The sequence below is a fragment of the Carcharodon carcharias genome, chromosome 22 (assembly GCF_017639515.1).
Source record: "Carcharodon carcharias isolate sCarCar2 chromosome 22, sCarCar2.pri, whole genome shotgun sequence".
Taxonomy (NCBI): Eukaryota; Metazoa; Chordata; class Chondrichthyes; order Lamniformes; family Lamnidae; genus Carcharodon; species Carcharodon carcharias.
The window spans coordinates 30,262,187-30,276,504 of record NC_054488.1 but is presented as its reverse complement, the minus strand read 5'-3'; the positions used below and the strand labels follow the sequence as shown (position 1 = coordinate 30,276,504).

At 43.5% G+C, this 14,318-nt stretch overlaps 1 protein-coding gene across 1 annotated transcript in view; it reads right to left on the bottom strand.

Annotated features, from left to right (window-relative positions):
• Positions 1–14,318, bottom strand: part of LOC121293655 (protein HEATR9-like) — an 80,281-nt gene that overhangs the window by 30,313 nt on the left and 35,650 nt on the right. The window contains exon 12 of the mRNA XM_041216823.1: positions 2,927–3,000. Coding sequence (XP_041072757.1) covers positions 2,927–3,000 — 74 coding nt within the window. The remainder of the gene's footprint in view (positions 1–2,926; positions 3,001–14,318) is intronic.

The window sequence follows — 14,318 nt, the reverse complement described above, 5'->3', positions numbered from 1 at the left end:
ATGAGGTACAGTGGGCCATTGGAGGTGGTGGGGTAGTGGTTAGCTCAGTTGGCTGGGTGGCTTGAATGCGGTGCAGAATGAAGCCACAGAGCAGGTTCAATCCTCATACTGGCTGTGGTAGTTCAAAGAGGCTGCCTCCTTGCCTTGCCCCATGCTTGATGGGATGTGGTGCTCCTCAAGCTATCTCACCACTTGTCTCTCTAAGACAGGGAGATGCCTATGGTCCCTTGTATGCTTCAGTTTACCTGTGGGCCATCATCAGCAGAATTGTATTCAACTACATTTGCCCTGGTGAATCATCTAACTAGGTTATAGATAGGACTTTAAACTAATTAGTAGGGGGGGAGGGTTCAATTGAAGGGAAGTTTAAAAAAGAAACAAGGAAGCAAAGGTGCAGGGTAGTGAAGAGGCGAACGATAAAGTGTGACAGGAAGGGGCAGAAAATATAAGCAGAAGAGTGTAGCAGAAATTAGGACTAGAGCGAGTAGTAATGGAAAAAAGTCAAAGCTTAAGGCTCTTTATCTGAATGCACGCAGCATTTGTAACAAGATAGATGAGTTGACGGCACGAATTGAAATATATAGATATGACTTGATAGCTATTACAGAGACATGGTTGCTCTTTTAGTTGGGAGAAGGTGAGTTTTACTCCAGCTTTAAAACAAGGGTTATAAAAGCTTTGCTTGCAGCTGCAGCTAGTAAATTAGTTAACTGGCCTAAACAGGTTTTCAGAAGCTAGATTAAGACATCATAAAAGCAAGCCATCTACAGTGCTGCTATTGTCTGCACTGGAGTGCTGCCTTGGGCTGCATTAGAGTGCTTCAGTTGGAGTTTGGTGAGAGAGGGAGTTGTCTGAAAAGGGAAGATGGTGATCCTTTCATTTTCTACCTTTCCTCAGTAAGAAGAGCAGTAAGTAAGACCTAACGAGTATTTTTTCTGTCCTTAATATTCTCTAAACTACAAGTAAAGGGAGTAATTTAAGGGAAAGTCATGGCAGGTCAGCTCAGCCAAGTGGAATGCTCCTCCTGTGCGATGTGGGAAATCAGGGACATTTCAAGCGTCCAGGGCAACCATGTGTACAGCAAGTGCCTCCAGCTGCAGCTACTTGAGTATCTGTGTTTCGGAGCTGAAGCTGGGGCTGAAGTCACTGAAGCATCGGCAAGGATGAGATCTTCATAGATAGCACATACAGAGAGGTCAAGGAAGGGAAGGGAAGTGTCAGAGATAGACCACGTGAAAATCTCTGGTGATAGACTGTCCACCAATATCCATTACAAACCCACCAACTCCCACAGCTACCTCAACTACAGCTCCTCACACCCCGCTTCCTGTAAGGACTCCATCCCATTCTCTCAGTTCCTTCGCCTCCGTCGCATCTGTTCCGATGATGCTACCTTCAAAAACAGTTCCTCTGACATGTCCTCCTTCTTCCTTAACCGAGGAGTTGGCGGAAATGGCGGAGGATGATCCTTTGAATGCGGAGGCTGGTGAGGTGATAAGTGAGGACAAGGGGGACCCTATCATGTTTCTGGGAGGGAGGAGAAGGCGTGAGGGCGGATGCGCGGCAGATGGGCCGGACACGGTTGAGGGCCCTGTCAACGACCGTGGGTGGAAAAGAATTGTCTAAAGCAGGCTGGGAAAATAGACTAAGGGGAAGGTCAGTGGATGAGCAGTGGCAGACATTTAAGCAGATAACTGAAGAACTGATAACCATGGACAGGGAAATGGCAATCCCAAAGCCTGTCCACCATCCACAAGGCTCCTCTCAGGAGTGTGATGGAATTCTCTCGACTTGCCTGGATGAGTGCAGCTTCAACAACAGTTAAGAAACTGGACAACCTCCAAGAAAAAGCAGCTCGCTTGACTGGCACCCCATCCATCACATTCTCTCCTTCCATCATTGATGCACCACTGATGCACAATGGCAACAGTGTACCATCTACACATTTGCACTGCAGCAACTCACCAAGGATTCTTCAACAGCATCTTCCAAACCCACATTTTCTACCTTCTAGAAGAACAAGGGTAGCAGATGGATGGGGACATCGCCACCGCAAGGTCCCCTCCAAGCCACACACCATTCCGACTTGGAACTATACTGCCGTTCCTTCACTGTTTCTGGGTCAAAATCCTGGAACTCCCTCCGTGACAGCACTGTGGGTGTACCTACCCCACATGGGTTGCAGCAGTGCAAGAATACAGCTCATCACCACCTTCTCAAAGGAAATTAGGGATGGGCAACAAATGCTGGCCTTACCCGCAATGCTCATATCCCATGAGCGAATAAAAAATTGCAGCCAACTATGCACAACAGGATCCCACTAACAATGAATAATTGTTAATTTGTTCTGTTTCTTTTACTTTTGGCATTATTGATTGAGGGATAACTATTGGAAAAGATAAGAGTGAACTCGTGTGTTCATTAAATAGGCTGCAAGATCCATTACATCTCCTGGTACTCTCAGCTGTGGAAAGCAAAATCAACCAATCATCACTATGAATCCTAATGACATACCTGTAGATTTTGGTTGGGATCAGGCTTGTGCTTGGCAGTGATGTCACAGTCAAACAGCAAGCCGACTTTCAGCAGCTCCATGCATACATAAAAATTCTGCAAAGTGTCAATCAGCAGCTGGGGGTTGCTGGGGTGATGGGGGTGGCAGGGAGGAGACAGAAGGCAGCAATATCTGGTGTGTGGTGGTTGGCTGGGAGGTAAAACTGGGAGTAATCTTCATCTTCATAGCCTAGGCAGTATTCTGGCAGAGCATATGATTCACACATTGTAAAACCTGCCTGCTTTCAGTGGGTTGGGATTCAGGTAGCTACTGCAACAGGTGGGTGCTCTGCTCAGTTAAAAAATAAGCCAGGCTGGGAGGGGGAAAATAACTGAGATTAATTTGACTGTGATGAGTCAATTAGGGACTCACTGTTCCACCTCCTTCCACACTGTCCTCTTCATATTCAGCAAATTCACAACCAGGGCCGCCCGTTGACACACAGCCTGAAGGTCAGGAAGGAAAGGATTAACTTGTAAATCATCATCATCAGAGAAAGTAGTGCTTTACAGGCTTCGATATAACCAGTGTTATCCAATAGAAATCAGTGACTAGTCACAGCTATGACTACAGTGACATTGTTTTAACCAAATTAACTAATTTTAGTGGAAAATACCTTACACATGCTTCATAATACAGGTAAACATTTACTTAACAAACATCTGCGACCACTGACATCAGTCCTATATGGTGTGGTGCTTCCCTGGTGCCAGGGTAGAGATCAACACAGAGGGTGCAGAACATCCATCAGGGCAAAGGTAAACAGTCAGGACTGTGCTCATTGTAGAAACCAATGATATAGGAAGGAAAAGGGTTTAAATCCTGCAGTCAGATTTTAGGCGCTTGGGAAGAAGTTAAAGAGCAGTACCTCAAAAGTTGTAATCTTTGGATTGTTCATAGTGCTACATGCTCATGAGTCTCAGAGCTGTAAAACAAGATGGATTAAAGCATACTTGGAGAAATGGTGCTGAGGATGGGTTTCAGATTCCTGGGGCAGTGGGATGAGTTCTGGAACAGGAGGGGCATGTTCAAGAGAGACACCTCAACAGAACTAAGACCAATGAGGGGTGTTAGTCAGTGCTATAGAGAAAGTTTTAAATTAATTTATGGAACATTAGACAGAGAAACAAGATGCACAGAGAACTGGGGGAGACAAATAGCACCAGAGTGGAAAATATTTCAGAAATAGGAAGCATCAGGCAGGGAACAAATGCAAGGTGGAGTAGAATGGATTTAGAGTGCTTATCTGTAAATACAAGGAGCATGGTCAATAAGGTTGGGCGTAAGTTGCCACACGGGACTATGAGAATAACAACAGCCTATCTGAGAAAAGAGAATTGAGAACTTGATATTCCTGGCGTAAAGGTGTTCAGAAAAGATAAGGACTGGGGAGAAAAGGAAGGGTGGTGGCAAGATTAGTCAAAGAAAGTACATTGGCACCAGAGAGGGATGATATCATTGAGGGGCCAAAGTCAGAATCAATTGGTCAGAATTAAGGAAGAATAGAGGAGCCGTTACACCACTGAGTGTTTAATGCAGGCTGCCAAAGAATGGGAAGCAGATGGCAAAGCAAATTACAGAAAGATGCAAGACCCACATATTAATAATGTGGGATTTCAATTATCCTAATATTGGATGAGATAGTGACAAAGTAAAGAACAAGGAGGACGAAGAATTCCTGAATGTTTATGAGTAAACTTTTCTGATTAGGGTATTTCTAGCCCAATGAACAATGAAACAAAAACAGAAAATGTTGGAAACACTCAGCAGAACTGGCAGCCATGGAGAGAAAACCAAAGTTCATGGGCTGAATTTTAAAACAGCCACTACGGTCAGATTAGAGGATAGACAGGCCTGCAATATCCCAGCAGCACATGCTACTGCCTCCTAGCCATTTTAGAACCGGATGGTTGGGGGGTTGGCGGGGTGGGGAGGTTGGAGGGGGAATGGGAGGAGGTGTTAGCAGCTATCGACTGCTTACAAGTCCATTCCTTAGTAGCAATCTAGCAGCTAAAAATTTCACCTTTGCTAAAAACTCTCCAGAGGCATCCTCTCTGTCTTATCTACATCAGCAGATCTCACCTCCAAAGGTGGGGCTGTCAATCTGTCAGGGTGAGAGTGCCAATAGGAGAGAGCCTGCATGCCATCGCAAATTGAGTGGTGGGCACACATCCTGGCCACTGATTGGCTTGCTGGTTAACGATGGCATCGGACCTCAGGCACCGACAGGATGTGCGATCTGGACCCAGAAATTCACCTGACATTGGGATCCTGACCCCAGTCCAATGTTTCAGGCTGATGATCTTTCATCAGGACTGGAAATAGTTGAAGAAATAACAGGTTTTAAGCAAGTAAAGGGCAATGAAAGAGGGGGAAGAGGGGAGAAAAGAACAAAAATGACGGTTGGTGTTAGGTAGAAGGAGAGATTGAATAATAAAAGGAATGATGGTGCAAAATAGAAGGAAATGGTAACGGGACAAATGATGTGTCTAGAAAAATTGTACATGGGAAAAGCAGAATCACTACCAGCAGCTGCTGCCCCAAAACATTGAGAGCAGAAGTTATGATCTGAAATTATTAAACTTAATGTTGAGTCTAGAAGGCTATAAAGTGCCTAATTAGAAGTTAAGGTGCTATTCCTCCAACTTACCCTGTAACTATGAAGCACAATGTAAGACATCAAAGACAGAGAGATCAGAATGGGAGTGGGCTGGAGAATTAAAATGACAGGCAGCTAGGAGTTTCGGTCAGGCTTGTGAACTGAATGGGAGGTGTTCCACAAAGCGATCACCCAATTCGCATTTGGTCTCCACAAGCTACAGGACACCATATCATGAGCAGCAAATGTATACCAAATTGAAAGTAGTACAAATAAATCGCTGTTTCACCTGGAAGAAGCATTTGGGGCCTTGGACAGTGAGAGGGAGGAGGTAAAAGGACAGATGTTGCATCTCCTACGTTTGTATGGATGGTGCTGCAGGAAGACACAGGAATGTTGGGCGTGATTCAGGAGTGGACCAGGGTGCTGTGGTTGAAACAGTTCCTTCAAAATGTTGAAAGGGGAGGGGAGGGGAAGGTGTGTTTGGAGATGGTGTCATGCTGGAGTGGCAGAAATGGCAGACATTGATCCATTGAATACAGAAGCTGGTAAGGTGGAAGATGGGGAAGAGGGACCCTATCCTGGTTCCAGGAGGCAGCAGAAGTAGTGAGAGCAGAAGTGTGGGAAATGGGACAGACACAGCCCAAGGGTCCTACCAGCCACAGCTGAGGAAAAGGGAAGACATATTAGAAATACTGAGATGGAAGTGGCATCATCAGAATAGATATAATAGAGGGAGAAACTGCAGAAAAGGTATAGAGGCCTTAAAGGAAGTGGAGGGAAGTGTAGTCATGGAAGGAAGGTAGCTGTGCTAGATCTAGTTCTAGGGAATGAAGTGGGGTGAGTAGAACAGGTTTCAGTAGGGAAGCAATTGGGGAAAATGCTTGAGTGAATTGAAACGGCATCTGGTATAGGTGGATTGGTATCAAGGATTGGTCATCAAACAGTAATTGAACAATGGGAGGCCTTGAGGAGAAGATGGTTTGGATACGATCCCACAAGTATGGGTGGGGGTGGTGGAGAAAGGATAGACATCCAAAGCTAGAAGACTCTGAATCATGAAAAATGTGGAGAGTAAAATGAAACAGAAAGAGGGGTTTAGAGAACCAAGTCAAAGGACAGCTGAGAAAGAAAATAAGAGGGGCTAACCGAGAGTAGCAGAATAGATTAACAGATAACATAAAAGGGTACACAAAAGTCTTTTATAGACATACAAACAATGAAAGGGTAGTCAAAGAAAGTCTGGGGATTCTTAGGGATCATGAGATCTCCTTGTGAAGGCAAAGGGCATGGTCAAGGTACTACAACAACTGCTGACATTGGAGAAGAAGAATCTGCCACCTGGCTGTAAAGGGTGAGGCTGTAGCAATATTGGATAGGAGAAAAGTAAAAAGGAGGTAGTTAAAAGGTTGACTGTCCTCTTAACTAGAAAAGCCTCCAGGTCTGGATGGAATGTATTGTCAAGAAAACAAGAAATTGTAATATTTTTCTTCTGGTAATAACCCTGGCATACTTCCTTATGTAGTGGAAGTCAGGTGTAATTGGGTTAAGAGCTAGAATGATGGCAGGGGTCTAAAGTCAACGGTAAGAAGTGGTTTAGATATGTTAATGAACCAAGAGAAACTTCGATCAGAACTTTACATAAAGCAATAACAGAAATTGTTTGAACTGAGCTGTTTTAATTTAAAGGGGGATATATGCAGGTTGTAAAAAGGTGTAAGTAAGTGAGGTAAAGATAGGACAAATTTATTTTTACAAGCCTAAGAGCTAAAGTAAAGAACAATTCAATCAATTCTGAGAAGAAAGCATTTCTGAAGAGACTGGTTGAAACAATAGAGAGATCAAAGGGAAGGAACACATTTAAGGAAATACTGAAGCCTGTGTGAGGGGGTAAGCTGCTTAGATCTCGCAGAAGACAGCAGGGTAGCTGGTCAGAACTCCCAGAAGACAGTGTGAACATGGTCAGACTGAAAGAACTAGTTGCTGTCAGCCTCAGAGGACACCCCAAGGGAATTGCATTGTGTGGTAAAATTACTGGACTTCTATAGATTTTAAAATCTATAAGGGATAGTTGCTGAACAGAAAAGGGAAAGGTTAGCTCCGAGGGCAGTTAAGATTTGTGAAACTGTTTTAAAGTAATGTTTACTGTATGAAGCCATTCTTGAGTTTAAATGTAATTGTGTTTTTTTACCTTTATTCTTTTAATAAATGTTTACTTTACTATAAAATCATCACAAGTAGTCAGAGAAATCATTTCCTGATTTCAGAACCGCTCCTCATACTATACAAATTGCAAAAACCATTTTAGTTTCTAGTTTCCCTCTGGGATTTGAGCAGCTTGGCATTTACCATCCACCGGGCCATAACAGTGCCTTCAGATACTGAGGGAAATTACAGAGGCACTGGTCATGTTTTCCGATCCATCCTCCTTGGATACAGGGGTGGTGTCAGAGACTAGAGGATTGCAAATATTACACACTTATTCAAAAAAAGAGGAGAGATAAACTTAGGAACGAGAGGTCAATCTGTTTAATGAGATGCTGAGGACAAGATTAATTGGCACTTGGAAGCATATGGGCTAATAAGTAAATCAGCATAGATTTGCAAAAGGCAAATCATATTTGCCTCAAATCTTCCACTATTGCTGCCATCTCCAGCATGATGCCACCGCCGACAAATCTTTCCCCCTTGTCCCCTTTCAGCTTTAGAAAGGGACTGTTACCTTTGCGACATCACAGTCCATTGTTCAATCATTCCCAACAGCCCCTTGGCACCTTCCTGAGCTCTTTTACCTCCTTGCCTCCCATCACCCAAGGCCCCAAACACTCCTTCACAGTGAAACAGTGATTTGCTTGAATTCTTTCTTTTTAGTTGTACTGTATTTGCTGCTCATAATGAGGCCTCCTCTATGTTGAGGAGACCAAATGCAGGTTCCACTTTGTGGAACACCTCCATTCAGTCTGCAATCTTCCATTTACTTGTCATTTTAATTCTCTGCCCCACTCCCACTCAGACCTTTCTGTCCTGGCCTCCTACACAGCTCTAATGAAGTTCAATGTAAGCTTAAGAAACAGCACCTCATCTTCTGATCACTTTCCAGTTTTCCAATCTTCACATTGATTTCAATAATTTCAGATTATACTCTCTTTCCTCATTTTTCAGGACAGTAACTGCTTGGTGATTCTGCTAGTTCCATTCATGCTTCCTCCAGGCCCATCTTAAGTTTCTTTACTTGCCCTATTACCACCCCATTTTTTGCTTTGCATCCTCTCCATTTTTCTTAATCTCTCCTGCCTTCCAATGTCACAGAAATTTTGTTCTTTTCTCCACTCCAACCTTCCCCCTATTCCTCCCTCTGTTTTTCTGTTACATCTCTTTTTCCAGTTCTGCTGAAAGGTCATTGACCTGAATGTTGTAAGGGTTTGTTCAGCAGGTCTCACAAAGAGGTTCAGAGGCTTGTAAGGTTGAACAGCAGTGATTACGGGTAACGCATAATTATATATACAAAGTATAGCCCAGACTAGGAGCTAACTCCATGTTGATTTCTCCTTAACTTTCTCTATACGACTCTGTCTCCTGTCTACTATCATGTGTTCCTCTACATTGTTATATAGGTGATACTATTATCCAGTCCCACATTAAGCCTTGCTATGCCAAACACCCTTATACCACATCCTCCCTCCCAAAGTCTTTGCCCAGTATATTTACAATACAATCTTTCTTTACATGGTACCCCTTCTCCCCTCAAGTCTCTGACTTTATAAATTCAGGCGGTCTGGAGGCTTGACAATTCTTCCAGATCTTGTTCTGGTCACACTTGGAGGAGTGCTAGCCTCAGTCATTTTGGGCAACCTTTGTTGACTTGGAGTTGAAATCGTAGTATTCTATGTTTCTGGCACTTGGTTGTCTCCATCTGATTCACTTTTGGTGCTCACTGGAGTTGAACTTTTCCTTATCAACAACCCATCTGCTTTGTTTGGACACCATAGGTTTGTCCCATTCCTTCTGGAGGGAGTGCTCACTCTGTTCCTTCATTGTATGAACATGGGTTTTCTTTTTCGTGGGGCCCACCATAACCTTTCTGGGAGTCGATAGTATATCTCCAGTCCATTTGAATGTTCCTCCTCTATGAGCTCAACCTGCAGTTTGCCTTTTATCACCACACTGTTTTCTCCTGTACCCTTGTACCTCACTGAGGTGTGCTCTAGTAAGTTGATGATCGCTACTCTCCTGCTTCAGCATCGCCTTGCTGCTGTGTGCTTCTGCTGGAAATTGCAATTTGTTGCTACGGTGTTCCCAGATTGTAGCCTGCAACCATTGTAGTCTGAGGTTGGGGCTCATCATTCTGTTGCTGGTCATTCTCATGTGTATCTTCCGCTTGAAGTATGGTGGCATTTATCTGAAGGTTTAGCTGGTCTGACTAAAGAGGAGTTTCTGCTGCTTGCAAGGGAGTTGGACAAATCGGCTCTGCAAAGAGTGAAGGCAATTCAGAACTGAAGTCCCAGTCTTCACTGGTGGACCTCTCAGGAACTTGAAGCTCCATGTACTTGATGACAGAGGTTGTTTTGACATCTTTGGCTGTTTTGAGGAGGTTAAGGGCAACACAAGCATCCCTGCTTAAGAGAGAAAAGGATTGGTTTCGGATGATGTACAAAATTTCGAATATTTGTCGCTGTACTGGAGTGATTCTAGGATCATGCCTAGAATCCTCCCTTCAAGAGTTGGATTCTTCCAGGGCCATAGAGTGCTGTGAATCATTTGTAGCCAGGGGACTTTCAGCCACAGTTCCTTATCAGAGAGGACTGTAACACCGACTTCCATGTCTAATTTGAGACTGGTGAGGTGGCTGTTTACAGAGATGTCAACATTCCAAAAGGAGAATCCAGGATCCTTGATCACACTGCTGTCATCATGTTGTAAGGGTTTATTCAGTAGGGTTCACAAAGAGATTCAGAGGCTTGTAATGTTGAACAGTGTGTTGATTGGTAACACCAATCTATACACATATATACAAAGTATAGTCCAAACTAGCAGCTAACTTCATGTTGATTCTCCTTGACTCTCTCCATCCAACTGTCTCCTGTCCACTGTGATGTGTCTCTACATCATACTGTGGGTGGTACTGTTCTCCAGTCCCACATTAAACCTTGTTTTGCCGAGCACCCTTATACCACACTGAAGCATTAACTCTGTTTCTCCTGACCCGATACTGCCAGACTTGATGAATCTTTCCAGCATTTTCTGTTTTTATTTCATGCTTGACTAACTTGATTGTGTTTTTCTGCAGTAACGCAGAAGGTGATGAGGATAATCTGGTTGATTTGCATATGAAATTTCAAAATGGCGTTCAATAAAGTACCACATAACAGATTTGTTAACAAAATTAAAACTAAAGTGACTTGACAGATACAAAATGGACTGAAGGACAGAAAGTAGAGAGTAGTGGTGAAAAGTTGTTTTTCAGATTGGAGGGGAGTTAGTGTCCCCCAGAGACTATATTTTGATATATACCAATGACTTGGACTTGAGTATACAGGGCACAATTTTGAAGTTTGCATATGACACAAAACTTAGAGATGTAGTAAACAGTGAGGAGGATAGTCACAGACTTCAAGAGGACATGCAGAGTCTGGTGAAATGGCAGAAACATGGCCGATGTAAATTAATGCAGAGAAATGTGAAGTGATATATTTTAATAAGGCAATATGAGACAGCATTAACTAAACAGTACAATTTTAACATGAGGGCAGTAACAGAGGGATACGGGGGATATCTTTGAAGATGGCACGAAAGTTAAGAAGGCTGTTAAAGTCTTTAAACTTTATTAACAGAGGCACAGACTACAAAAGCAAAGAAGTTATGCTAAGCCTTTATGAATCACTAGTTAGGCCCCGGATCATGTATTGTGTTCAACTGAGGTGCTGCACTTTGGGAAGAATGTCAAGGCCTTGAAGAGGGTGCAGAGGAGATTTACTGGAATGATACCATGGATGAGGGAATTCAGTTACGTGGGGAGACTGGAGAAGCTGGGATTGTCCGAGCAAAGAAGGTTCAGGGGAGGTTTAATAGAGATGTTCAAAGTCATTAACTGTTTTGATGGCATTAATAAGGAAAAACTGTTTCTAGTGGTAGGAGGATCGGTAACCTGTGGAAGCTGGAAATCGGAAATAAAAACAGAAAATACTGGAAACACTCAGCAGGTCTGGCAGTATCTGTGGAGAATGAAACAGAGTTAACGTTTCAGTTGGCAGCTTCTTGGCAGAAGGTGTAGGGGGGATATGAGGAAGAACTTTTTTACGCAGAGGGTAGTGGGTGTCTGGAATTCGCTGCCCAAGTTGGTGGTAGAGGCAGAAACTTTAAACTCTTTTAAAAAGTACCTGGATCTGCACCTAAAGTGCTGTAAGCTGCAGGGCTATGGGTCAGGTACAGGAAGATGGGATTAGAAAGGGCATCTGGGTGTCCTCAGGCTGGCATGGACAAGATGGGCAGAATGGCCTCCTTCTGTGCTGTAACTTTTCTATGGTTCTATGGTCCTAATTTAAGATTTAAGGCAATTGACAAAAGAAACAGGTGAGATGAGAAAAATGCTTTTTACACAGCAAGTTGTTATGCTCTGAAATATGCTGGCTGAAAGGGCGGTAGAAGCAGATTTGATATTAACTTTCAAAAGGGAATTGGGTAAACGCCTGAAGGAAAGAATTGTGGGCCCATTGGGAAAGTGTGTGTGGGGGGCGGGGGCAGGGGTGGGGTGGGGGGAGGGGTGGGGGGCTGTGGGACAAATTGGAAAGCACTTTCAAAGAGCTGGTCTCCTTCTGTGCAATATTATTCTACGATTCTTGCATTTACAGCCATTCAGGAACGGAGAAAATAAAGTACTCAGAGCAATCAAAAAACACGCACTCTGCTTTTCAACCTGCCATTTTACCAACAAACCCATGAAATTCACTCGCATACACCATGTGAATGTGTGTATTGAGTTCACAGGCCCAATAACTATGTCAATATTGAGAATTAATAAACAGCTAGGATAGTTAGCATTATGAAGATGATTAGGTGTCAGAGTAGTAATAAGGGTTAAATGGGATCAGTTCAGTCTCTGGACACAGTGATGCTGGGATCAGCAGTTAGGTGTGGGATGATGGGAGCGTGGGACTTCGATTGCTGACAAGCAGCAGTGCTAACTGTCCCATCCTTCACCAAACTTCTTGCCCAGTGCACCCACTGGGGGCTAATCTTGCCAATGCCCTCGCTGTCGAATTCATACAATCAAAGATCGGTTACAACACAGAAGGATGTTATTTAGCCCATCGTGTCTGTGCTGGCTCTCTTAAGAAGTAATTCACTTAGTGTCACTCTTTGTAGCCTTGCACATTCACCTTTTCAGGTAAGAATCCAATTCCCCCTTGAATGCCCCAATTAAAATTGCCTCCACCCTACTCTCAGGCAGTGCATTCCAGATGCTGCATGAAAAAGTTCCTCGTGTCTCCAATGCTTCTTTGGCCAATTACCTTAAATTTGTGCTCTCTGGTTCTCCGTCCTTTCAACAATGGGGAACAGTCTCTCCCTATGTAATCTGTCCAGACCTCTCATGACTTTGAATACCTCTATCAAATGTCCTCTCGACCTTCTCTTCTCCAAGGAAAACAATTCCAACTTCTCCAATCTATCTTCATAACTGAAGTTCCTAATCCCTGGAACCATTCTTGTGAATCTTTTCACCTTGACCATGTGGACTGCCAGTGGATCAGCTCTCATCATCCTTTTCTGCATCTCCCTCCAGGATGTCCGTTTATTTGCGAACAAGGCTGTCACCACCCAATGACCCTATTGTGGATGACTGCATCAACATCATGGCCTCCACAGAAACCTGGCTGAGGGGTGATAACACCTCTTCCCCAAGTGAAGCTTCCCCTCTTGAATATTCCTTTTACCACCTGTTCTGTCAAGGCCATCGCGGTGGCAGTGTGGCACTTATCACCAAATCACACTTTGGCCTGACCCCCTACTCCTCTGGCATTATTTCTGAACATCTCACCTTGTTCCACCCTCTTGTAACTCTTTCAAAATTCTCTTTTTCTACCATCCTCCCAAGTATGATTAAAAAATCAACTCACCATGATATCTTCATTGCTTTCGAATGACTTGGTGATTTTAACTTCATTTTATCTCATCATGCTTTTTCCTAGCTCACTTCCTTCTTATCCTCCCCTTAATCTCTCCTTCCATGTAAACTCCCCAACCCATATTCAGTCACCACCTTGACCCTGTCATCTCACATGGCTTTGCTACTCCCATTGTGTCAATCACAGAAAAGGCCATCTTTGATTACTTCCCTGTATCACTCTCCAATCATGCCCCCAACCCCTCAACCCCTCCACCTCCCAACCCTGCTCCTTCAGTGTCTACCCCTGGAGAAACTATCCTCCAATTCATAGGATTACATAGAATACACGGCACAAAAAGAGTCATTCAGCCCAACCAATCCAGTGTTTATGCTCCACTCAAACCTCCTCCCATCTTTCCTCATCTAAATCTACCACCATAACCCTCTATTCCCTTCTCCCTTGTACGCTTATCTAGTTTTCCCTTAAGTGCATCTATACTATTCACTTCAGCCACTCCCTGTGGTTACAAGGTCCACATTCTCAACACTCATTAGTGAAAGAAGTTTCTTCTGAATTCCCTACTGGATTTTTGGGGACTATCTTATGCTGATGGCCTCTAATTATGCCTTTTCCCCATAAGAAGAAATATTCTCTCTTATCCACTCTATCAAAACCTTTCAGAATTTTAAAGACTGCTGTTAAAAAAAAGAAGGCTGAGAGGTGACCTAAGAGAAGAGGGAACCAGCCTATTAATGCTTTCCTGATTGTATACTCACATAATTCTGGTAACATCCTTGTAAATTTTCTCTGCACCCTCTCCAGTGCCCCTATATATATATTTTATAATACGGCGAGCAGAACTACATGTAGTACTCCAAGTGTGGTCTAAGCAAGGTTTGATACAGGTTTAGTATAATACTTCCACTTTTCAATTCTTGGAATGTTTGGATTGCTTTTCTTTTATGGCCTTGCTATCCTGGGACGTAACTTTTAGTGAAATTCACTTATAATTGAGCTTTCAAAATCCCAATTGTCCAGCCTTAGGTTTTCCATTCACCAC